The sequence below is a fragment of the Talpa europaea genome, assembly GCF_964194135.1.
Source record: "Talpa europaea genome assembly, chromosome: 4".
Taxonomy (NCBI): domain Eukaryota; kingdom Metazoa; phylum Chordata; class Mammalia; order Eulipotyphla; family Talpidae; genus Talpa; species Talpa europaea.
Genome location: NC_140070.1, coordinates 87,514,464 through 87,541,887, shown reverse-complemented (window position 1 = coordinate 87,541,887; position 27,424 = coordinate 87,514,464). Strand labels below are relative to the sequence as shown.

The following is a 27,424-nucleotide window of genomic DNA, read 5'->3' as shown; positions in this document are numbered from 1 at the left end:
TTCAGAACAGCAACACTGTTGATGCAATCTGGTTGTTAAGAAAGAAAGTGCATCTAGCTTTCAGTATAAATATTTGATGCATTACTGCTAAGCAAAAGGTAATAAAATCAAAATAAAGATGCAGCTCTGTATCTGGTATACAGAAAATATCAGACAAGAATACAAATTCTATATAAATAGTAACAGAATTGGGAGGAATATTCCCCTTCAAAATGCAACTGAAATTATTAAGGAAAAATTAAGGGACTTCTGCTTCCCAAGCAACCAGTTACGCTACACAGTAATACCAACATGTAACACCTGAAATGTAGAATCACATTCAGACTGCTGCTTTTGATCGTCTGCATTTAATTCACAGTTCTCTGGTGTCTGGCTGATTTCAGCTTGCAAAGGAGAGAGGCCATGAGCATCATCTACAGAGGCATTATCAGACAAGGCATCTAACTTTTCAGGGGAATGAGCTATGCAAAGTTTTTCTCCTGTCCCTTCATCGAAATTTGTCCTCTCATCAGCATCTTCTAGCTGTTGAACTGAAGTTAAATATTGTTCAAGCAGACTATTTTCCTGCTCATTGTTTGAGTTTTCCTTACTCCATTCATCATGCTCTTCACTAACATCCCCTAAATCTGACTCTTTGCCATATCTGACTGTGTCAATGGAATTCCCCATTATGGAACTTTCACTGCCTTCTGTAGAACTTTTTTCAAAATCCAAAGAATCCTGCAAACCATGAACTTGTTCTGTTAGGGAGGAATGAAAACCAGAGTCTGGAAATTCAGGTAAGGATTTCTCTTGAGGAGTTTCATCAGGAGCAATGAACCAATCAGAATTTTGATTAGAAGAGGGTTCCTGACTTTGGGTGAACAATGGAAGTTTAGATGGTTCCAGAGTACTTGATATAGGACTATTAGTATGCCAAGAACTGAGACGCTGATCCACCGCCTGCTGCCAAGCTTGTAAAGATCTTACCTATAAACCAAAGGATACAGTTTGGTTACAAAAGAAATCATGCCTATTTTACGATTGTCCAATAAGGGTTTTTTCCAACATTCATGACATTGGTGAGTGACACATGGTAAAACTATAGTTAGAAATGACCTGACTCCCTTTAGCATTCCCAGGCTCAACCAGGCTGGCCCATGTAATATATGTCCTTGCTAACAAAATGACCGCACAAGGAGCATAGGAATGGGGTAAAACAATCCACTTGCTTCTATAAAAAAAACAATGAAAAGTACAATAAAGCTCCAGCTTAATACCATACTGAGACCTACAGAATAAGAGATTAGAACTTAGCAATACTAATTGGATTCTCTAAAATGTCTCCTTTTAGATATTTATTTGGGAGAAGAGTTTTTAAATATTATCTAACAACACAGTATACAAAACTCAAAATATCCTAAGTTCTAGATAATAAGAACTTTATATTTTCAAAATATAAAATCTCCAATTTTTACTGTAATATCTGCAACAAGAAATCAATATAGAGAATTTTTTTAGTTTCCCTTTGACCACCCTCCAAGTTAATCACTGATAGTTATCTAATATGTATATCATCTTAGACCTTTCATCATGTATTTTCAAAGACACAGGGACTGCTAAAAAACCAAGCAGGTCTGGATAGCTTTTACCATGAAGTGCAACCCTAATTTTAGCAATCTGTTTTGTTGTTTTTTTTTTTTAAAACCACTCATCTTTATTGATAAAATAGGCTCCTATGCAGTTTGAATTATCTGACACAAATTTAATGTTCTACTAAAAAAAAAAAGAATGGAATAAAAAACTGTTATATAACAGTCTTTAAACACCAAGTTCTTAAAATTATATCAGAACAAGAAGACCAAGAATTATTTGTTTATAAAAATAATTATTTATCAAGTAATGTTCAATAATAAAGCTGCCTAAATGACCTGCCTCACATTTAATCTCAACTGTGTAAGTTATTTTCTTTAATTCTGACTTGGGATAAAAATTACGTGAATGAATGTGCCATCAAACAAAGGGAAACTTTCCCAAAAACCAAAGCTGCGATATAAGAAAAGTTAAAAAATAAGTTGGTCATTTATTTATAAAATATCAACTAAGGCCTCCAAATTAGAAATCTATTTCATGTTTGTGCCTTTCATTTAGTCTCATCAACCCTAATTACTTTAGAAAAATTCTGAAGTGAAAAGCAGTTTTGAATTTCACAATATATCAAAGTACACATTAAAATTACAAAATAATGTAACAGTTATTTAACAAATTATATACTCAATTTTCTGTTGTGATAATTTTTTATATATATCTAAAATAAATTAATAGACACTATACCTAGGGCCTCCCCGGTGGGGCAGTAGGTTGACCACTGTGCTATGAAGCTGTCTGCAGCCTCTGCAGCTCAAGTTTGATCCCCGGCCGGCCAGGGAGATACCCACGTGGTGCAGCAGACCCCTCCTGACTCGCTGCTGTTCCCCCCAGCAGTGTCTTCAGCCCGTCTGCCTGTTCTGCTCCCAGCTCTGTCTCTGGTGAATTCTCTCACCATCCCGTGCCTCTGGCCTGTACCCCAGTTCTTGTATAAATAAATGAATGTTTAAAAAAAAATAGACACTATACCTAATATAGAAAACAAAACAAAGGGTAGCCTGAGACAGCATTTTCTGCTCGTTCATTCCTTGGTTAGGACAGTCCCAGTGACATTCAGAGCCTGTAGGATGCTCTCCAACTCTTCCTGACTCAGATCACTACTGATCACTAATGCTGATAAAGACATAGTTTCCCTCAAATCATCTTTCCTAAGATTCAAAAATGATTCTCAAGTTATTTGAAGGAGGTCTTTCAAGCCTTTGTTTTCTTGCTCAAGTTGAAATATGCAGCCCTGCTGCTTGTCAATTTCAATGGCTTTCCTAAACACTACTGCCATTTCACTTATCTGATCTACATGTGTTTGCAGTTCCTTGGAGTGCTCCCCTTCTATCTTCAATAGACAGAAGAGCATCTTTTTTGCTAGCCATTAACAATCAAAATAATTTGCTCATTTTTTTTATAGAGGCATGTTTTATCTATTTATTTATTTGTTTGTTTGTTTTGTTTACACATGCACTGGGTACAGTCAGAAGCGCGGGAGGGTGAGAGAATTCACCAGAGCCAGAGCAGGGAGCAGAGCAGGCAGAAGGACCGAAGTACACTGCTGAGGGGAGCAGCGGGTGGCAGGAGAGGTCTGCGCGCCATGTGGGACCCTCCTCTGGTGGCCGGGGAGCAGCCGGGGATCGAACCGGCGCCACAGAGGCTGCGGGCAGCTTTGCAACCCAGCGCTCAACTGCTGCGCCATCGGGGAAGCCCAATTTGCTCATTATTAAAAATAAAGTTCTAAGTCAGAACTTAAAAATAATAATAATAATAATTTGCTCATTATTAGTTCCAAGGCAGATTGGTGTTCTAGGCATGTATGTAATTCTTTGTTCCACTGTTGTAGTTCTGATTTGTCTATTTTGTTGCTGGAGTCCCATAACTAATGTGGAGCGTGGTCAATGTCTTATAACTTCATTAAGTTCTTGAATTTCTTTCTGATACTGCTCATGGATTCTACCTGCTTGTGGTAAGCTATGGTTTGTTCGATCAGACTGCTGCCTGGTCGTTATCTGTCAATATTTCCACAAGAGTTCTGGTGTCAGCAAGTATATTCTCAATTGTGCAACTCATATCTAAAGGAAAACTGTGGCCTTCATACCTCAGTCATCCCTCATCGCTACCCAAGGGAAGAGCCTCCTTCAGTGGGCAGGTGCAGAAGCTAGCAGCAGAGCAGCGGCAGCAGCAGCAGCAGAGGTGCAGCTGGGGAATCAGAAATGCCTAACCCCATTCAGGCCCAAGAGGATACTGCCTCTACCACCTTAGACAGGTGCTCCCAATTTTTTTTTTTTTTTGAAGATTCATTTACTTACTTATTTATTTATTTATTTATGTATTTATTTATTTATTTATTTATTTATACATGCACTGGGTACAGCCAGAAGTGCGGGAGGGTGAGAGAATTCACCAGAGCCAGAGCGGGGAGCAGAGCAGGCAGAGAGATCGAAGTACACTGCTGAGGGGAGCAGCGGGCAGCAGGAGAGGTCTGCGCGCCATGCGGGATCCTCCTCCGGTGGCCGGGGAGCAGCCGGGGATCAAACCGGCGCTGCAGAGGCCGCGGGCAGCCTCGCAACCCAGTGCTGAACCGCTGCGCTACCGGGGAGGCCCCCAATTTTTTTTAATAATGGCATTTTGAGATCTCTCCATGTCAGTTCATACTATTAAAAGATTTCTGTTTTAAAAAATCTATTATGTCACATTGTTTTGTAAAAATATTTCCAAGGAAAAGAGAAGAACACTTTATCAGTGCAATTTGTAATCTATCAAGATGCAGTTCTCCTGCCCGTCTGTGGCTATGCAGCTGTCTCTTTTCACCAACCTTGTCCTTTTGCAAAGCAGTAGAAACGGTCTCCTCCCAACACTACCAGCCTGTGTGTGTGCAGGCGTCTCTTTTATCAAATCTATCCCTTTTGGTGGTAGTTCTTTCTGCCTACTTACATCTTTGCAAGAATCCTTTATTTACTTTCCCTTTTTATAATAAACCTGCCCTTTTGGATAGATATATCTGGAAATACATGTTCATAATTCTTTCATGTCAAAATAAAAAAATCTTTTTCTTCAGGTTAATATAACAAAATTCACTGTCCGGGGCCTCCCCAGTGGTGCAGAGGTTGAGCACTGGGTTGCGAAGCTGCCCGCAGCCTCTGCGGCGCCGGTTCGATCCCCGGCTGCTTCCCGGCCATCAGAGGAGGGTGCCACATGGTGCGCAAACCTCTCCAGCCACCCGCTGTTCCCCTCAGCAGTGTACTTTGGTCCTTCTGCTGCTCTGCTCCCCGCTCTGGCTCTGGTGAATTCTCTCACCCTCCCGCGCTTCTGACTGTACCCAGTGCTTATACAAATAAATAAATAAATCTTTAAAAAAAAAAAAAAAGTCAAAGTCATCATTAAAAAAAAAAATCACTGTCCAAATGCAGTGAGACGCAATCAACAAAAATCACATCCTTAACCTTGAGAAACAGTACTTAATATGCCTAACTTTATCTCAATAAATCTAAGTAGCAGGAGGGGTTTACCTGGTTCCAGAGGAATTTGACAGCCTCTTCTTGTACAAGCTTTTTAATCCGTTCTTCATCTCTTTCTTTTTTTAACCTATAATAATTCAAAATCCATTACTGAGACAAAGGCAGGGTGCTTTGATTTGCACTTCTTGTTACAACTAATAAATATAGGGCCTCGCTGTGAAGCTGTCCGCAGCCTCTGCAGTGCGGGTTCGATTCCCGGCCAGCCAGAGAGACACCCACATGGTGCGGCAGACCTCTCCTATCTTGCCCGCTGCTCCCCTCAGCAATGTTTTCAGTCCGTCTGCCTGTTCTGCTTCCCGCTCTGTCTCTGGTGAACCCTCTCACCCTCCCACACCTTTGGCCTGTACCCCAGCTCTTATAAAAATAAATAAATCTTAAAAAAAAAAAACCAAAATACATGCTTTTTAACTTTTAGAATGTCTAGGATGAAACTTTGACTCAACATTGAAGCTAAACAAAATATGACTGAAATTCAGATTATACTGGTTCTACAAAGTATTTCCAGTGACTCTCTGGCCTCAATTTCCTAACCAAATACACCAAAGGGGCAGCGACAGAAAGATGTGTTTACTCAGTCTCTCCAGAAACAGTTAAGGACTAGGATCACAGCTTAAAACACCCTCTTCTAAGAGACTAATGGAACTAATCCCATCAAACTTCACTCCTGGTTGGCATGGTCCCTGGCAAAACTTTTGCTATCATCAACACCTCCTCATCCTGTTTCCCCTTATTGATTAAAGTTTTACTCTGGGCTCACTGATGCCCTTTTCATACATACATGAATAACAAATCTAAAGTTCCTGAATTGTTCAGGAAAGTTCCTGAATTTCTCCTCAGCTGTCACCACCATTATGTTCTGAACTTCTGAGTTAAGTCTCCCTCCAATTTGTCCAGCTACCAAGCCCTTCTCCTGTGTCATCTGGGAACTGGAATAAGCAAACTCCTACATATACCCCCAAATGTACCGTTATGAATATTTCCTCCCAAATATCTTCTGCTCCCTTGCCCTTCTTTCTCTCCTTCTACCATATCTACCTGGAAACAAACCATTCCTAGCTGAACCAAATTAATCATGGCTGAATCAGAACAGACAGTTGAAAAATGATGACAACAATCACACAACTTGACCTGTCATTTTGCACTTTATGCTTTTCTTCACACTGGTCAGCCATCCTCCATCCCCTTTATAAGTTTACTTTTCAAATGAATACTTGAGACCTTTCTCCCTAAACTTCCTGTGTTTTCTCCTCGTTTTCAAGTGTTGATCGTGTCTTATACATTATTGAGTAAGGAGGAACATCCATTAGTCAGAACTTCCCCATCCCCACCATCAAAATGACAACCTTATAGGCCACTGCTTCTACCTCAGGCCACTAGCTCTATGTGTGTACTGCCTCCCTTCTCTCATCTTCTCAAGGACTTCAATTCTGTATTTCTTTCTTTCTCTGCACCATCAGTTATTTCCTCTTTATTGAACCATTTCCATCAACACATAAACATATCTATAGTTTCCATTACAAAATCTTCCTAATTCCAGATTGTCCTCCAGCAACTACTCCCTTCTCTTCCTCATAGCAATGCTTACCAAGAATGCTGGCTGCACTTACTCTTCACCTTTCACTCATTATATAACCCATTTCAAGCTATCTTCATCTTACTAAACAATTGAAGCTACTCTTAGGAAACTTGTTGGGCAGTAAAGCCTTAACTCAGCAGGATTGGGTTACTCCAAAGTTAGGACTGGCGTTGACTAACTCTTAAGAAATAACCTTCAAATACTTGAAATATCACACCTGAAAAAGAGTATTTTGTATCATTGGGGCCTTGGGCCATATCAGAGAGTTATGCTAATGATGTGTTTTCTGGTGAATACCTATTTTGTTAAATGGAGCCCTGGGTCACAAAGCATCAGTATGACCGCAGTAGGAGCTAAGGTCTGAAAAGTTAAGGTCAGTCACACAGCAATTCAAGGACTACATTACTGACCACCCAATAAAACCCTGTCAAGGATTAAGTGAGCTTCCCTGGTTAGTAATATAGCAGGTCCTCAAATAACATTAACATATAATGATAATGTTGATGAGAAAAAAGCAATCCCAACCAAATTCGAAGTAAGGAGGACCTGCTTTACTATACATTCATCAGACTGTTTCATTTAAAGTCACAGTTTCCAAGAACGTACAGGTAACATTAAGTGAGGCCTTCATATAATACTTCATATGTGTTGGCACATAGGATGTAGGAAAATCAAACCCTGTCTATACAACTTCCTAGGAGAGGACAAACAGAAGCTTGTGCCAGGTCTCTCCTGGATTTGACCACCCCCAAACCAATTAAACAGCAACTAAACAAGACTTCTGACCCACCTTCTTATTTCATCAGTCAGGCAGACGATGTGTTCTTGCATTCTACGCAGACGGATTTCATAACGCACATCTTTGGCTTGAGTGTTGTAGTTCCTGGCATAAAAGCCCCGCCAACAGGCCTGAAGCTTGGTGGCAGCTTCATTCAATTCCTGCAGGGCAACTTTATCTTTTCCCAGAGCAACAGATCTCTGGGTTAAAGCCCTGCAGGGAAGTTTCTCTGAAGCTGTTTGAAACACAGTTTCTTCACTGTCTATCTGTGTACAGAAGACATTGTGTCCAATTGACTCAGGAAAAGATGCAAGATTTTGGGTGTCATCTTTCAAGATAGCACTGCTGACTGTTGGGTCAGGACATGGTAACAGTTTCTCTTTTTCATCTACCTCAGTAGTGACTGCATTTTTCATCATTTGAACAGAATTCTCATTTGCAGCCCAGAAAGGCTTTTCCTCTTTCTTATCCATGTCCTGGTTTCGCAACCCTTTCACAGATTCATCTACAATGCCATCATCTTCTAGACACAAGTTAATACCTTGTAACCTCAGCTCGACTGTAGGTGAAACTGGAGAGAGTCCTGATGCAACTGGCATAAAAGTAGACTCTGAAGAAAGAAGACTGCAGTTCAACTTGTCTTCATCTGTCTGAATATCTTCCAAGTGCAGGTCATTGCGAGAATATCTTGTAGTGTGCACAGAGGCTGGAAAGTTATTCTTAACAGCATATAACTGATCATCACTACTGCTTATCCCAACCCAAGAATTGACTTGAATGACAGGTTCTAGAAAATCAACAGAGTGCCATTTAAACCACTAAGTACATAACAGTTTGTTTTTATTTAATATCAGGCTTATTGAGGCATAATTTATATATAATATTTAAGGTATTTAAAGTATAAATTGTGGTGATTTCATATAAATATATATTGTGAAAGGAGTCCCCTATCTAGTCTATTAATACACTCATAACCTCATATATTTACCTTTTTTTTCTTGGGAGTAAAGAAGTATTTTTTAAATTACATCTTTTTAATGAAAGCTAATCCCTGAAATATAATAAAATGACTACAGTAATTTTCTTCAACATGACTAAAACATCAAACCAAATATCTTTAAGAAAATGAATTCTTACAATGTCATTAGAATAATCAAAATATCAGGTCAATATAAAAGAGAGTAGTCCTCTGAATGTTTTTTAAAAATAGAAACAGTAATATACCCATAAACACACATACACACATGTAAACATACATATTTATAGTATATATATGTATAAACATATATGTAACATAAGACTCAAATGATTACTTAATAAAAATTATAAAAATATGTTCTTTTCTTCTGTTTTAGGATACTTAACATATGAAATGACTTGGAGAAAAAGGGTCAGAGATCAATTAATTTCATACCATTTTCCTGGACTATCTGGCAATCTTGAACAGGGCTTGAATGCTCGGGTACAAGGGATGCCCTTGTTTCAGTAGGAACAAGGGAAGACAACTCTTCATTTTGGCTTTGGTTCATTAACTGCCTCTGGTGAAACCTAAAAATCAGTAACAACTAATGTGATTTAACACAAACCAAAAAAAAACAAACAAGGTTTAACACTGTCAAAAAGTTAGAAATTTACATGTTTTCAAAGTAGATGACGAAATTACAAAGGCTCATTTGAAACCACTGGATATAAAAGGAGAAAAAACTTACTTTTAAACTGCAGAGACAGATACTCTCACATGCATATACACATGTACAAACATTCAAAAAGAAGGTCAAAAAAAAAAAAGGTCTCTGATAAAAGAAATGACAACTAAATGCTTCTGGCCATATTCCCTAATATTAATATTTTAAAACCCATATGAAACACTTACATTAGAAGGACAAATACATTTTTAAAAAATCCTACTTCCCCAAACAGCTTGACTCTCCATCTCAAAACATGCTTAGCAGAGCAGCTTCTGTGAAGCAAGCTGACCTGCACTTTGTGACTCAGCTCCCCTGCAGGACTGCTGCAGTAATAAGGGGCCCAACGGCCCAGAATTGTGGGTTACAAGTACTAACCCACAACAAAGACAGGCATTTTCATTTGTGATTTTATCAGCTGCTACACATAAATGAGCTTACCTTTGTTTGCTCAGAATCTTCTCCAGTTTGGCATCCTCTGCAGTTTGAAGACCCAGTGTAGAAGTGAGAGGACAGACTGTAGCCAGATACTGGACAAGCTGGATGTGCTGTCCAGGGCGATATGCTCTCCCCTTACCTTGACTATAGAGCCATTCAGCTTTCAAGCTGGAATTGGGGAGACATAAAGAAGAGAAAATGACACTAGGGTAGAGAAGCTACATTTTTGAGCAACAGTGATCTTCCTTCTTACTTTACCTTTATAACAGCACTGGATATTTTTCATAAATAAAATTCACTCAGATTTCTAAAACTTTATCCTTGATTCACTCCCCTTATTCAAATAATATTTTAAGTCTTTTCTTTTCTGCTTAGGAGCACACATTTTCATAGAACTTCACTAATGGTTCCAAATATTTTAAAATTATTTTCAAAGAAGCAGTGAGTATTCCCTCCATTCTGTCAATTTCTATTCATTCTGAAATTTCCAAATACATCAATTGTGTTTAAATCCATTTGTTTATAATGATAACTTGAAAAAAAGTTAGTTACAGATGGAGGATACTAATGAATGATAATCTTAATTCATTATTTTAAAAAAGCTGCTAAGTAAAGGATAAGAACTAAATATAATTAATTAGGTCTTTCCTATGCAAACTATACCAATTGGTAACCAAATAGATAGTTCATTAAAAAAAAAAAAGTATTCTAGCTAATAAAAACTGAATGACAGAATTAATATTTCATTCTACAATTCTCAATGACATAACAGATTTAAGCATTGATCATTAATGGCTACTAATGACACAAAAGACACCCAGCTATTTTATGCCTCTCAACTGAACCTACAAAGCAGCTGCCTTCCCAAAAGTCTGCATCTTGACCAAACCTTCACATCCAGCTACTAACTTACAGGTAATACGAAAGAGACAGTAGCATGTCAAAGGACAATGGAATGTAACCAGCAAAATAAACACAGTGGGAAAATGAATAGAATGAATCACTTGATTTCTTCAAAAGCCAAAAAAAGAGAAAAAAAAGAAAAGCAAAGAAAATACAAAAGCGGAGGCTCTTACAGACTAGGTGATCTAAGAGTGTCATCTTAGACACCTAGCCAAATGGAGCCTTCAAAGGACTCCAGCCCCATCTGTAATCCAGCTGCAAGCACATGAGACTCTGAGTAAGAACCACCCAATCAGCACCAGAAACCCAGGGAGTAATAATAACAAACTGATGTTGCAAGACAATAAAAAAGAACAAGAAGGAAATGTAAGAGATACATTTACCAATTGCATTATAGCATGGAACTAATATCTGGTGTTAAGGAATTGTTATTTTTTTTGAGATGTATAATATTATTGCAGTTATTTCTTTAAGAGTCTATCGTTTAGGATATATGCTGAAATATTCATTGATTAAATGGTAGGTAAGCTGAGTTTTGCTTCAAAATAATATAGAAGAAAGGGGAGTAAAGATACAGATGAACAAGGTTAGTCATGGATTGATAATCACTGAAGTTGAATGATGGATTGACAGGCACTCTTTATACTAATATTCTGCTTACTTTAGCACCAACTATAAGACTTATCCCATGCAGTATACACTGTCCGTAATCCTCACAGCACCCTTGAAAACTAGAAAAGAAAACTAAGGCTCACAGAGGCTAAGTAACTTGCCAAGGCCACAGATAATGTGTGGCAGGTGAAAAGCTTAAGCTTTTTTTTTTTGTTTCTCCTGAACAAGTCTTCTCTCTCTTCCATGTCTTTTTTTTTTTTTAATTTATTTATTTATGCATATAAGAGCTGGGGTACAGGCCAGAGATGCGGGGGGTGAGAGGATTTACCAGAGAAAGAGTGGGGAACAGAACAGACAGTTTGACCGAAGTACACTGCTGAGGGGAGCAGCGGGCGAGACAGGAGAGATCTGCTTTGCCATGTGAGTTGCTCCCTGGCCAGCCAAGGATCAAACTCATGCAACAGAGGCTGCGGATTGCATCATAGTGAGGTGCTTAACCCCTTGCACCACCAGGGAGGCCCTCTTCCATATATCTCTTTACATTAAATCTTATCTCTGCCTATCTGACCATTTGTGCCTTCCAAAGATGAAAATTGTAGATCTTTAGAAAGGACAGAAAATCCTAAATAACCAACACACAATCTTGTGTATGACTGTACTAATGATCTTAATCTCAAAATGCATTTTAAGAGAGTTGGCTTATTAATAACCTATAAGCTAGAAGTGATCTTCTCAGTAACTTCCATGATAGCTGTGATGTTAAAGAGATCTTATTCACCTTTCCTTTTGAGAAATCACATATCCATCCAGAACTCTGAGGTTTAAGCACCAGCTGACGATGTACGGCCGATAGTCAAACCCTGGAATGGAAGGCGTTGCCATCACACAAGGATTGTTCATGATTGACAATTGTTCCAATTCAGTTAAGGATGCCAAAAAAGATATCTGAAACAAAGGACATTTTTGTTGAATGAAATAGGCTATTCAGTGTCAAACACAGGTCTTCCACTGATTACACATCTTTGGTAGTTAAAAATATAACAATTTCTCTCTTGTTCTGGGACGCAGTAAGTAACACTCACATTATCCACCGACTTCCAAAATTCCAACAATATGGCCATCTGTCCTTGCTGCACTAAGCCCCTTAGGAAGTTTCAGCACTATTTCTTAGCAGAGAAGTGTATTTTGAAAACCTAACAGCAGCCAGGGAAAGAAATTGTGTGCTTTATTAACCCTTTTTTATTCTAAAGTCCTTGAATATATATGGCAACACTCATTAAAAAAAATTAAGAAACAAGTATGTAAGATGATGATGGGTACTATGGAGAAAGAAAGCAGAGGAGGAGGATAGAAGGTGTCAGGTAAGGCCAGGATGGTTCAGGCTTACTTTATATTTTTTTAAGGTTTATTTTTAGGGGCCTCCCTGGTGGTGCAAGGGGTTAAGCACCACACTATGAAGCAATCCACAGCCTCTGCAGCACGAGTTCAATCCCAGCCGGCCAGGGAGCAAGCCACATGGCATAGCAGACCCCTCCTGTCTCACCTGCTGCTCCCCTCAGCAGTATATTTCAGTCAGTCTACCTGTTCTGTTCCCCACTCTGTCTCCGGTGAAGCCTCTCACCCCCTGCATCTCTGGCCTGTACCCCAGCTCTTGTATGCATAAATAAATAAATCTTTAAAAAAAAAAGATTTATTTTTATTTATTTATGCAATAACTGGGATGAAGGTCAGAGGTGAGGGGGGTAAGAGGATTCACCAGAGACAGAGTGGGGAGCAGAACAGGTGGATCTACTAAAATACACTGCTGAGGGGAGCAGCAGGCGAGACAGGACAAGTCTGCTGAGCCATCTGAGTTAGTTCCTTGGCAGGGGATCGAACTCACACTGTAGTGGCTGGTGACAGCGTGATAGTGCTGAGACTTTAACCTGTGCCACCAGGGAAGCCCATGTTTCAGTCTTACTTTTAAATACAATAGAAAGGAAGGCCCCATGGACAAAGTCACACTGAATAAAAACTTGAAGGAATGAAGGAGAGAACCAAGTAGAGATGTAGGATAGAGGGAGCAATAAAGGTCCAGAAGACAGTGTATTTTAAAAAAGAAAAATTAATCCCTTTAATGTAGCTGTCCCTCTATAACTAATCCCTTCCCAGTGGATTGGCAACTGCAGCATTACAAAGAAAATTAAGCCTTAATGACCCACTGACATCAGGAAAAAGTGTAAAGAAAAATGATCTTCTAGAACCAAGTGTTTCATCTTGCTGGCAGTTTCTTCCGAGATGCTCACAGTATAAAAGTGAGTTCAGGGCCTCCCCGGTGGCACAGTGGTTGAGCGCTGGGTTGCAAAGCTGCCCGCAGCCTCTGCAGCGCCGGTTCAATCCCCGGCTGCTCCCCGGCCACCAGAGGAGGGTCCCACATGGCGCGCAGACCTCTCCTGCCGCCCGCTGCTCCCCTCAGCAGTGTACTTTGGTCCTTAAGCCTGCTCTGTTCCCGGCTCTGTCTCTGGTGAATTCTCTCACCCTCCCGCACTTCTGACTGTACCCAGTGCTTGTATAAATAAATAAATAAATCTCAAAAAAAAAAAAAAAATTCGACCCTTATTAAAAAAAAAAAAGTGAGTTCAGAACTTTCTCCTTCATCTCTCTGGTCTTTTCAGCTTCCTGGATCTCCTAGAAAACCCTTATATTACCTCATTTAAGTCCCGGATTTCATTTTCTGCCAAAGAAAGTATAGCAAGACTTCTGGGTAGATAAGCAGGTACCATTCTAAGAGAGGTGATGATGTTTCCATGTAAAAGCAGGGTCTTGAAAGTAAAAACAGGATGAAAAACAAATGAAAAGATTACAAATAAGTTGCTCTATTTTGACAAGACTGATATAGTATGTAATTTATTATACTTCTTGTCACAGGCAAATCAAAGACTTAATAATAGATGGTCTGGATGAAGTATCTCTTTTTACATCTAAGTTTTTTTTAAGATTAAGAAATTTTAGAGACGTCCAAGAATACATGCTTGATATCATAATTAGCATGTTGTGAGATTTAAGTTATTAAAACTTGACTAATTTAAATCATATTTGTTAATTTTTTTTAAAACATCAAAAATTAAAAACATAAAAATAAAACATCAAAATAGAGGGTGAGAAAAAAGGAAAACATTCATTAAAACTAGTCAGTATAAAGCGAATTTTTAAAAAGTGAAAGAGAGATAACTCACAACCCATAATTTGTAAGTGTATTCTCTTGGTAACTAAAGGCTTAGGAAGGTAGAATGTGCTACTTGCATGGGAAGCTAACTCAAAGTAAGTGAGCAACACTGAAGAATGAACCAAAGATTCTAACACCCAGGATTCTGATAAGACAATCATGCCCTTCATTTCAGGAGAAAAAAAAAAGTTCAATCATCTTAGTTCATCCAAATTCTTTTATCTAGCCAAATGTTTTTGGCAGTATTATCTACATCAAATGTTTAGAACAATTGTTAAAAATTATTTCTGCTAAAAAAATTATTTCTGCTAAAAAAATCAGGAAAATTGAGCTAATCTACTGCTTCGAAGCCTTAATGAGTTCATTTGATGCCAATAATATCCAATGAAGCAAGTGTAGATAAAGCCTACATGTTTTTTGAAGCTGTGATTCCAACCTTTATTTGACACATTCATTCCCATAAAAAGTGCTATGCTACACACTTTTTTTAATTAAAGCAAAGCTAATTTTGATAATTTGGTAATAGCTCTCACTAAAAAACAGCAATCTTAAGCATCAAAAATCAGACTATAGTTTAGAAATGATTACTCTCAACCTCAACAACATGTTGCATACCACATAACTAAAACTGCTAGCACTGACTGGCTGGATATGACAGAAATTTCATCATGTTCAGAGAATGGCAAATAAAAATTAACTTTAACTACAAAGACCAGTTTGAGACAAAGCAGATAAATTACAGATCTATTTTATTAGTTATAGATCTAAAAACAAACAAAAGTCACATATTTAATTTTTATCATGAAAAATGAACATAATCTATTCTTCATATACAGAAGGCCTATCTTAGGCCAGTCAGATCATATTCTCTTGGTATTTTAGTATAAAATTTCAGAAATGACATCATCAGAAAACATGCTTACCTTCAGTGATACTAATTTAGATAGATCACCTATCTGGGGTATATTATTATCTGATAAATCAAGGTGCTGAAGAGCTGTGCAGCTATTGATTTGTTCCATGGCCTATCACAAAAAAAAAGGAATCACATTATTTTATGCACATGAAATCAATCAAGGAAATTCTTCCCTAGTTCCTCAGAGTTGAGTCTCCAGCTTCCTCTGCTTCTTACTGGAAGCAAAGGACCAGGGTTTAGCAGAAGAAGTCAGTGCTAACAGAATTTTGTAAATTATTACATAGCAAGCTTCTACCTCATCATCCCTCTAAAAGTAGAAGGCTACTCAGGGCAATAAGACAAGAGAAAGACATCCAAGGAATCCAAATAGGAAAAGAAGAAGTCAAACTATCACTATTTGCAGACGATATGATATTATACATAGAGAACCCCAAAAACTCCACAGAAAAGCTAATTCAACTCATCAATCAGTTCAGTAAAGTGGCAGGATACAAAATCAACACGCAAAAGTCAGTAGCCTTCCTATACACAAACAATAAATCTGAAGAAGAAGAAATCAAAAAGACCATCCCTTTTGTTATTGAAACAAAAAAAATCAAATATTTGGGAATAAATCTAACAAAAGAGGTAAAGGACCTATACAAAGAAAACTATAAAACACTGTTAAAAGAAATAGAAGAAGACACAAAGAAATGGAGAGACATCCCCTGCTCCTGGATTGGAAGAATAAACATTATTAAAATGGCCATCCTTCCAAAAGCAATATACAGATTCAATGCTATTCCAATCAAAATTTCAATGTCATTCTTCAAAGAAATAGAACAATTATTGATGAAATTCATATGGAATCACAAAAAACCCCGAATAGCCAAAGCTCTCCTGAAAAAAAAAGAAGGGAATGGAGGCATCAGACTCCCAGACTTCAAACTCTACTACAAAGCCATAATCATCAAAACTGCATGGTATTGGAACAAGAACAGACATACAGACCAATGGAATCGAATAGAAAATCCAGAAATAAACCCACAGATTTATGGTCAACTAATCTTTGACAAAGGAGCAAAGAATATGCATTGGAGCAAAGAAAGTTTGTTCAATAAATGGTGCTGGGAAAACTGGGTCGCTACATGCAAAAGAATGAAGCTTGACCACCACCTCACACCATACACAAAAATCAACTCAAAATGGATTAAAGAACTAGACATAAGACCTGAAACCATAAAATATATAGAAGGAAATATAGGCGAAACACTACGTGATTTGCACATCAAAGACATCTTTACAGACACATCACCCAAAGCAGTGATAGTGAAGGCAAAGATAAACAGCTGGGACTACATCAAATTAAAGAGCTTTTGCACAGCAAAAGAGACAATAACAAAAACAAAGAGAAACCCCACCAACTGGGAGATCATTTTTGCACCCAACACTAATGATAAAGGACTGATCACAAAAATCTACAAAGAGCTGATGAGACTCAACAACAACAAAGAAAATAATCCAGTCAAAAAATGGGCAGAAGAGCTAAAAAGAAACTTCTCTGAAGAGGAAATGCAAATGGCCAACAGGCATATGAAAAAATGTTCAACATCACTTGTCATCAGGGAAATGCAAATCAAAACTACCATGAGATACCATCTTACACCAGTGAGAATGGCACATATTAAAAAAACTAGCAACAACAAATGTTGGCGAGGGTGTGGAGAAAAAGGAACTCTTCTGCACTGTTGGTGGGAGTGCAAACTGGTCCAACCACTGTGGAAAGCTGTGTGGAGATTTCTGGACCTACTAAACATAGAGCTTCCATATGATCCAGCAATTCCACTCCTAGGTATTTACCCAAAGGACACAGAAACATCAATTCCAAAGAACACCTGCACCCCTATGTTTATAGCAGCATTGTTTACAATAGCTAAGCTTTGGAAACAACCCAAATGCCCAAAAATAGATGACTGGATCAAGAAGATGTGGTACATATATACCATGGAATATTACTCAGCATTCAAAAAAGATAAACACATGCAATTTGCAGCAACATGGATGGCGCTGGAAGGGATCATGCTCAGCGAAATAAGCCAAAAAGAAAAAGAAAAATACCGGATGGTCTCACTCGTAGCAGGAATCTAGAAAACTTAAATAAGGGACCAGGAAAATGAATATAAGAAAGTGAAAATCAAAATCAACAAAAAACTATGAACCAGAGACACTTTTAGGGGGGCGGGAGGGGAGGGATTGGGGTCAGAATGGGGGGGCTGCAATTGTATGGGGAATATAACAATAAAATTTATTTAAAAAAAAAAAAAAAGAAATAGAAGAAGACACAAAGAAATGGAGAGACATCCCCTGCTCATGGATTGGAAGAATAAACATTATTAAAATGGCCATCCTTCCAAAAGCAATATACAGATTCAATGCTATTCCAATCAAAATTTCAATGTCATTCTTCAAAGAAATAGAACAATTATTGATGAAATTCATATGGAATCACAAAAAACCCCGAATAGCCAAAGCTCTCCTGAAAAAAAAAGAAGGGAATGGAGGCATCAGACTCCCAGACTTCAAACTCTACTACAAAGCCATAATCATCAAAACTGCATGGTATTGGAACAAGAACAGACATACAGACCAATGGAATCGAATAGAAAATCCAGAAATAAACCCACAGATTTATGGTCAACTAATCTTTGACAAAGGAGCAAAGAATATGCATTGGAGCAAAGAAAGTTTGTTCAATAAATGGTGCTGGGAAAACTGGGTCGCTACATGCAAAAGAATGAAGCTTGACCACCACCTCACACCATACACAAAAATCAACTCAAAATGGATTAAAGAACTAGACATAAGACCTGAAACCATAAAATATATAGAAGGAAATATAGGCGAAACACTACGTGATTTGCACATCAAAGACATCTTTACAGACACATCACCCAAAGCAGTGATAGTGAAGGCAAAGATAAACAGCTGGGACTACATCAAATTAAAGAGCTTTTGCACAGCAAAAGAGACAATAACAAAAACAAAGAGAAACCCCACCAACTGGGAGAACATTTTTGCACCCAACACTAATGATAAAGGACTGATCACAAAAATCTGCAAAGAGCTGATGAGACTCAACAACAACAAAGAAAATAATCCAGTCAAAAAATGGGCAGAAGAGCTTAAAAGAAACTTCTCTGAAGAGGAAATGCAAATGGCCAACAGGCATATGAAAAAATGTTCAACATCACTTGTCATCAGGGAAATGCAAATCAAAACTACCATGAGATACCATCTTACACCAGTGAGAATGGCACATATTAAAAAAACTAGCAACAACAAATGTTGGCGAGGGTGTGGAGAAAAAGGAACTCTTCTGCACTGTTGGTGGGAGTGCAAACTGGTCCAACCACTGTGGAAAGCTGTGTGGAGATTTCTGGACCTACTAAACATAGAGCTTCCATATGATCCAGCAATTCCACTCCTAGGTATTTACCCAAAGGACACAGAAACATCAATTCCAAAGAACACCTGCACCCCTATGTTTATAGCAGCACTGTTTACAATAGCTAAGCTTTGGAAACAACCCAAATGCCCAAAAATAGATGACTGGATCAAGAAGATGTGGTACATATATACCATGGAATATTACTCAGCATTCAAAAAAGATAAACACATGCAATTTGCAGCAACATGGATGGCGCTGGAAGGGATCATGCTCAGCGAAATAAGCCAAAAAGAAAAAGAAAACTACCGGATGGTCTCACTCATAGCAGGAATCTAGAAAACTTAAATAAGGGACCAGGAAAATGAATAACTATAAGAAAGTGAAAATCAAAATCAACAAAAAACTATGAACCAGAGACACTTTTAGGGGGGCGGGGGTGGGAGGGGAGGGATTGGGGTCAGAATGGGGGGGCTGCAATTGTATGGGGAATATAACAATAAAATTTATTTTAAAAAAAATAATAAAATAAAATAAAAGTAGAAGGCTACTGCAGGATAAGGAAAAATGTCAGGCTTTTCTGCCCTCCCGCCATCAGGATAGATGATGGATCCTTGCGGTCCTGAATGCATGCCTGATGGCGGGCACCTGGAGTAGGGTGTGGGCATAGGTAGATGGGATTCACCTGGGCTAGACTGGGCTTTTAATGGCGGCGTCATGGGGATGCCAGCAGAAGCCAAGAAGCCGAGAACGAACAGAAGCTGAGAAAGAAGCAGAGAAGGCCGGAGAGCCCAGATAGAGGACTTGCTGGGGGCTGGGAGGCCTGCCAGCCTCCCGGTCCCCCAGCACCCTTGCCTGCTGTTTACTGGGTAAATCCCAATAAAAGACCTGCAAAAAACCACTGAGGACTCTGATTCCTCCTTTACCCGGTCTGCTGGATCCTAGAAAACCTGCCCTATGTCTATTCCTGCCCTTACAATTGGCGTAAGTCGGCAAGATGATCCATGCAGACGGGTATTGGAGCCCTCTGAAGACCTGGAGGGACTAAGGAGTAACAGACTATATGCTTGTGATGATGTGGAAGCGTTATGGCGGCACAGAAGGTGGACACCATCCAGGAGCTGTGGGACGAGACCTCAGCTGGAGGAGAAGACACCCGAGAGAACCAGCCAACGACCCCTGAGGCAGCAAGAATCCTCGGGAAGAGAGGGTCATGATTCGGATCTCGCCGGTGATGATGGCAGGGAGAGGCCTAATGGACCTGGACTGATGGATTTGGACTAACAATCCTGCCAGAAGGCGGAGGACCTTGGCAGGTGTTATGTTTTTTTAGAGAATCTGGGGGTGGCCAATGGGCCTTGGTGGTCAAAAGCAGCCTGTGTATGCCCAGCAGCTAAGCAGAGGAAAAAAAGCCAACTGAGAAGGCAAAAGCTGGTACTGGTGCTAAGTTTGGGAAGCCCTAAGGGGCTGTTAAGCACTAAGTAAGCTGAGGAAGGCCAGTGAGTCTCGTAAAATCACCTGTGGGTGATGCCTGCTCATTGTCGAGTGAGGGTGAGGAGCTGAGGAACCCATCCTTGGGGGATGGGTGGGGAACGTGGCTTGGGGTGGAGCCCAAGCTGAATATAGAGTTTGTATCCAAGGATCCCCGACCCATGTGCTTGTGCAGTGGGTTGGCCTGAGTTCAGGGGTCTGCGAGTCGCATTGGTGGCTATGAAGGCCAATTGTTGGAGTGACTGCAGACAGAAACCCTGAGGGTTGGCGATTACCCCCAACAGAATAGAATCGCCAATCCCAGAGTGAGTGCATCCTGGGGGTGGATGCGGTGTGTGGCTTGTAGCCGAGACTACAGCCAGAGAAGGCCAGAAAGCCTGATGGCTCCTGGCGTGTTACAGTAGATGCCTTGAGTGGTTCCCCTCCCTAGTATGATCAGTGCCTTCAGCAGCAGATTTGGTGGCTCATCTGCTGGTACCAATAATTGTCTTTTGCCACTAGGTTGGGGCCCTGCCTGGACTTATTTGTGTTCTGCTGTATTTTGTTGTTATATTGTGATGTATTTGCTTTTGTGGGCCATGGCTGCATTGTTTATGTTTGCTAAGAAAATTGTATATATATAGACTATATGGCAGAAAACCCTGAGGGGGTGGACTGTAGGGTAAGGAAAAATGTCAGCTTTTCTGCCCTCCCGCCATCAGGATAGATGATGAATCCTTGCGGTCCTGAATGCATGCCTGATGCGGGCACCTGGAGTAGGGTGTGGGCATAGGTAGATGGGATTCACCTGGGCTAGACTGGGCTTTTAATGGCGGCGTCACCGGGATGCCAGCAGAAGCCAAGAAGCCGAAAAAGCAGAGAACGCCAGAGAGCCCAGATAGTGAGGACTTGCTGGGGGCTGGGAGGCTACAGGCCTCCCAGCCCCCCAGCACCCTTGCCTGCTGTGTACTGGGTAAATCCCAATAAAAGACCTGCAGAAAACCACTGAGGACTCTGACTCCTCCTCTACCGAGTCTGCTGGATCCTAGAAAACCTGTCCTGTGTCCATTCCTGCCGTTACAGCTACCAAGGGGTTCATATCACCCCAGATATTCAGAACTTGAAAAAACCTTAGTGATGACAACTGACAGTTGGTATGCCACAAATTTTACAAGTTAAGTGGAGCCCTAAAACCTTGATCCAAATACTGGCTGTGTAACTTTAGGTATGTTACTGAATTTCTCGATCCTTCAGTTTCCTTCATCTATGTAATGGAAACATAATTATACCCACCTGGGTTGTCATAATATTGAGAATGAGTTAAAACCGTTAAGGTGCTTAGAATAATACAGTATAAATTGCTCAATAAAAGTCAGCAATACATATCACTCCAGTTCCCTCACCTAGCATATCAAAAGACAACACACACACACACATACACACACGACAGCACACAGGTATTTACTATCTTATCTCAAATTATAGAGCTATTAAGTGGTGGGAATAGGACTAAGAATTTGATCTCCTGACTTTTAAAACAGTATATTCTCCACTATACCATTAAATATTTACTTAGGGCCTCCCTGGTGGCACAGGGGTTAAAGTCTTAGCATTATCATGCTGTAACCAGCCAACTCAGCATGAGTTCAAGGCCCTGCCAGGGAACTAACCCACATAGCACAGCAGACCTCTGTTGTCTGACCGCTGTTCCCCTCAACAGTGTATTTCAGTAGATCTGCCTGTTCTGGGCCCCACTGTCTCTGGTGATCCTCTCACTCCCTGTACCTCTGGCCTACACCACAGTTCTTGTATGCGTAAATAAATAAAATAAATCTTTTTAATATTAAATACTCAAAGTTGAATTCAGTATGATATAATCTTCTTCCTACTATTCATTCCACAGTTGATCTACTTTTCTAAGTATAATATTTCACATTTAAAAGAATATTCTATCGCACATATATATATTTTTAAGATTTATTTATGTGTACAAGAACTGGGGTGCAGAGAGTAAGAGGATTAACCAGGCCAAGGACTAAATTCTGCTGCAGTGGCTGGCGATGGCTTGATAGCACTGTCTTTAACCCCTGCACCACATATATTTCAACATGAGATTTTTTTTTAAATTTATGTCAATTGAAATTACCCCTGGAGAATGAAAGTGGATACTTTCACATTTTATTCTATTTCTATACTGCCTAAGTTTTTTTTTTTCCTATAGTAAATAATTTTATAAATTAATAAAAGGAAACTTAATTACTAAAAAAAGAGAAACTATTCACCTTGATATTATTTCCTGCCAAATTCAGCCATTCCAAATGTACCAGCTCCTTTAGCCCTTCCACATAGCCAATGCTATTGTGAGGCAAATTTAACACCCGGAGTTGGGTAAGTTTGGCAACACCCATCATCCGTACCAGCCGATTATTAGCCACTGATAACTGTGGAAAGTAGACATATCATTATTCTTAGAAACAAAAGATAAATATATTACTTTCACATTAAGGTAAAGTTAAAAAGATATGCACACATTGTCAAACGCTCCCAAATACATAAACCCAATTTGTACTTATAGGCTGTCTAAATATACTACAGAGTAACTATTACTATATTGTTATTGTTGCTATTCCCAAACTATGCTAAATATAAAACTGGGTGATCAGACCCACACCAACTACTAAAGAGAAAACACTTTTAACACAGCAATGACTTGAGACAATAAGCTCCACAAAAAACAGGGTCCAGTCCACATATTATCTGTCAAATTCTAAAACAGTCCAAGACACACAAGAGGGCCACAATAAATGTTTGTTGAATGAATAAATACATGAACGCGGTACCCCCATTAGGAGGTAAAATCTTAACATATTATTTTGCCAATAAAAATCTTTTTCACTTTAAATAACTTTTTTCTTTTAGAAAATACTCTGAATGAAACATTTATACGTTCATCTTAAGAAGCAACTGTCATGTAAAAACTTGGAACATTTACTGCTTGCCAGTCCTACAAAATTACTTCTTGTTATTTTATTGTTTTATTTTGTTTTAAATAAATTGGTTCTATGTAGCTATTTCCCCATATAGTAATACCTACCTGTATTAATCGTCTGCATTTCTCAAGATTTTCCAATTTAATAATCTGATTTTTATCCAGAATCAAAGTATGAATATCAACTTCACAGGGTAAGTTTGCACTTAATTTCTGTAGTCCCTGCCCTGACCAATTGACCACTGATCCTTGAAACGAGAAAGAAAATTGTTAGAAAACACAAATACAACAGTTGAACATGGGGATGAAATTATACTCATAAAATCTTTATACGTTTAGAGTAAAACAGTAAAAACCGTAACAAATAACAAGATTTAAAAACTAAAGCAATATGGGCCTCCTTGGTGGCGCAGGCAGTTGAGCACAGCGCTGTGAAGCTGTCCGTAGCCTCTGCAGTGCCAGTTCCATCCCCTCTGGCCGCAGAGCAACCCAAATGGCGTGGCAGACTCTCCTGTGTTGCCCGCTGCTCCTCTCAGCAGTGTATTTCAGTCATTCTGCCTGTTCTGTTCCCCACTCTGTCCCTGGTGAATCCTCTCACCCTCCTGCACATCTGGCCTGTACCCCAGATCTTGTCTAAATAAATCTTTAAAAAAAAAAAAAAAAACTAATGCAATCAGGTTCTAAATGACCAGATTAAATTATTCATATTCCCCAGAAATATCAAATGACAACTAGATTTTTGATAATCTACTCATTTCTAAAATGCAGTACTTTGGAATTCTTCACATTTAAATATCAATTATTCCATATTTTGTGATTAGTGATGCAAAATTTAAAAAAAATGCTTATTTTTTATTTTCTTACATCATTGTTCATTTTTGTACAATATTTGATTTCTCACTCAGGTGTAGTCCCCATAATTCTCCCACAACCACAGCACCCTTGATCGATGCTCTTTCCTCCCCTGTTTTGATCCTTCTTCCTCTCTCTTCCCCACTTATGCCTCAGACCTCTTGGTTTGGCTGCAAATTTTGTCTTTTTTCTTACCCTTTGTTCATCTTCCCTAAAGTCTACCTATATGTGAAAACATGCTATATTTTTCTTTTTCTCCTTACTTATTTCGCTTTGCATAATCCCTTCCAGTTCTATCTATGTTGCTGCAAATGGCGTGAGTTTATCTTTTTGATAGCTGAATAGTATTCCATTGTGTATATATCACATCTTCTTGATCTATTCATCTGTTTGGGGCCATTTAGGTTGCTTCCATATCTTAGCTATTGTAAATAGTGCTGCAATAACGACAGGAGTGCAGGTTTCATTTATCGGTGGAATATAGAAAACCCAAATGGTCAAAGACAAACTCTGAAAGCTGACCATATATATCAGTCATCCATGAGGGAGGGGTGAAAAGAGAGAGGGGGTGAAGAGCACAAGGGAATGGGCCTCTGCGGTGGTGCAGCAGGTTGAGCGCAGCTCAGTGAAGCTGTTCACAGCCTCTGTAGTGCGGGTTCGATTCCAGGCTGGCCAGGGAGATTCCCACATGGCACCACAGACCTCTCCTGACTCGCCCGCTGCTCCCCTTAGCAGTGTTTTTGGTCTTCTGCCTGTTCTGCTCCCTGCTCTGTCTCTGGTGAATCCTCTCACCCTCCCACGCATCTGGCCTGTACCCCAGTTCTTGTATAAATAAAAATAAATCTTTAAGGGCCTCCCCGGTGGCGCAGCAGTTGAGCGCTGGGTTGCGAATCTGCCCGCGGCCTCTGTGGTGCCAGTTCGATCCCGGGCTGCTCCCCGGCCACCGGAGGAGGGTCCCACATGGTGCGCAGACCTTTCCTGCCGCCCGCTGCTCCCCTCAGCAGTGTACTTCGGTCCTTCTGCCTGCTCTGCTCCCCGCTCTGGCTCTGGTGAATTCTCTCACCCTCCCGTACTTCTGACTGTACCCAGTGCATGTATAAACAAAAACAAAACAAACAAACAAATAAATAAAAATAAAAACATGCCTCTATAAAAAAAAAATTAGTTCAAAATCATTTAAAAAAAAATAAATCTTTAAAAAGAAAATAAAAGGGACTCCCCTGGTGGGGCAATCGGTTGAGCACCATGCTGTGAAGCTGTCCGCAGCCTCTGCAGCGCTGGTTTGATCCGGGCCTGCCAGCGAGGGTCCCACATGGTGGGGCAGACCTCTTCTGTCTCACCCGCTGCTCCCCTCAGCAGTGTATTTCATCAGTCTGCCTGTTCTGTTCCCGGCTCTGTCTCTGGTGAATCCTCTCACCCTCCCACGCATCTGGTCTGTACCCCGGTTCTTGTATAAAGTAAATAAACAAATCTTTAAAAAAAAAAAAAAAGAGAGAGCACAAGGGAATACAGTGATGGACTATGGGCTAGTGGTAGTGGGAGAACTACAGTGACCGCACCTGAGAGGAGAAATCATATGTTGCCCCAAAACTAGTAACAATATAAGAAAGCATAACGTTTAAAAATTAAAAAGAAACCCAGTATTAAGACAGCATTCCCAAAGCTATCTGAATGTTTCTGGGCTCAAGCCCTCACTTTTGATTTTTTAATAAACTTACTTAATTTTGATTGATCTTCAGTTAATTTTTAGTCAACAGAATCTATGTACCAGTATATCCTTAAGTGCCCAAACCATTTTGAAACTCAGTGCAGTTACCATAGCTACAAAATGGGAAAATATACCTAATTAATCAAATTGATTTGAAATTGAAGAGACACCATCTGAACAGCATTTAGTAGAGTTCCTGGAACACAACACTCAATAAAGCACCTTAGTATACCAGACATTTAAATGTTCACTGGGCCTATTATCCATTGTGGTATTTTGGGTATGTTATTGATTTTTTTGTGCTCTGGAAAATGGGGATGAAAATAATACCTGCCGTGTAATACTGTTTCACAGAGAAAATGAGATAATGTAAGAAAAGCACTCAGAACATAGCCAGCCTCATTAGAACTGTTCTTTGTAAATTAATGTTAACTACTATTGTTCGTTAGTGGACTGGGGAGGTGAGGCAGCTAGAGGGGGCGGGAACAGAGAAACTGCCACTTTCAAACTTATACCCAGATTAAGGTTACTGTAGGAGAGATTATGGGATATTACTCTCCTGGAGGATTTCAAGGTTTTCCCATTGTCTACGGCTTTTAGCGCGGACGGGGGGGGGGGTGAGGGGGGGAATTGTGACAAGGATCAGGAATTCTCTGAGAATTTAATGAAAGCTGTGCACTGTCCTGGGAAAAAGCACAAACTTCACTCAAATTCTAAGGGGTCGACAGACCTCTTAGAACTATGGCTCTCTCCCAGCCCCACCCTCACGATCAAGAAGTTAACAGCGCCAGGTAATGATCCCAAGATCTAAGCACTCTGCTCTGGACCCAGATGGCTGCTGCTGAACCCAGGGGCTGTAACCAAAACAAAGGAGTTGGTCTTAATGCCCGTTGGTTTCCGCCACCGAAGCACCAATACCCGCGCTCCGCTGGGCAGAGACCAAATCCGGTCCCAGAACTCCGTCTGCTGAACAAGAGGTGGAGAAGTGTGGGCTCTGCGTCATCCCCGTCTCATCCCACGACCACCGGACACGTCCAAGAAAAGGTTTAACGTCAGCCTAGGAAACTGTATTTGAGAAAGGGTTTTCTGAATGAACTAAAAACCAAGCGGGCAAGGAGGACGCTTTAAGCGGAAGAGAGAGATGTTGTAAATTTCACTTGGGCACCCAGAAGTCAAAACTAAACACACAGTAAAGGTCACCGCCGTCGGAAACCCACCGCCCCGCAGCCTCCAGAGCGCGCGAGCGCGGGAGCCAGAGCACCCGACCGCACAAAGGACCCTGGGGCTTGTAGTCCCGCTCTCGGCCCTCGACTCCGTACTTAAGAGCTGGGTAGCACCCAGGGACTACAACTCCCGGTGGGCAACGCGCGTCCGCGACGCCCATAACCTCGCATCAAAGGAATTGGTACAGAACTGCACCCCTAAAACCAGGTTTCTTCCCCCACCAGGTAACTATTTAATTCAACTCCATGGCGTTAACCTCGGGCCTCGGGGTGGGGATCACCTTACCTTCTCCGGCAGGTAAAGCCGCATCGACGCGCGCCACCGCCATACCTTCCGCTTACTAATACCAAGCAACCGTCCTCCCCGACTCAGTAGAGCTTGTAGTCTACGGAAGGGAGCCGGAAACTACAGCTCCCAGGATGCACTGCACCCAGAAGCCCCAATTGGCTGCCTACGCCTAATATTGTATAAAGCCAGTTAGAATCTGAGCCGGCTGTGAGCCCAGAAACTCGAGT

At 40.2% G+C, this 27,424-nt stretch overlaps 1 protein-coding gene across 4 annotated transcripts; it reads right to left on the bottom strand.

Moving 5' to 3' along the window:
- Window positions 1-273: 273 nt before the first annotated feature.
- On the bottom strand, window positions 274-27,237 carry CEP97 (centrosomal protein 97; the record flags this gene model as incomplete). 4 transcript variants are annotated; one of them, XM_084231558.1, is made up of 11 exons in its annotated part: window positions 274-969; window positions 5,121-5,196; window positions 7,496-8,270; window positions 8,898-9,031; window positions 9,610-9,774; window positions 11,900-12,066; window positions 13,809-13,922; window positions 15,250-15,351; window positions 22,419-22,577; window positions 23,231-23,373; window positions 27,195-27,237. In XM_084231558.1, 11 exons carry the CDS (start codon window positions 27,235-27,237, stop codon window positions 274-276), a joined length of 2,574 nt encoding a protein of 857 aa, XP_084087684.1. The 4 variants fall into 4 exon arrangements, with proteins under 4 accessions (XP_084087684.1, XP_084087686.1, XP_084087685.1 ...); XM_084231560.1 differs by having other exon boundaries at window positions 7,496-8,093; XM_084231559.1 differs by lacking the exon at window positions 15,250-15,351.
- Window positions 27,238-27,424: the final 187 nt, after the last annotated feature.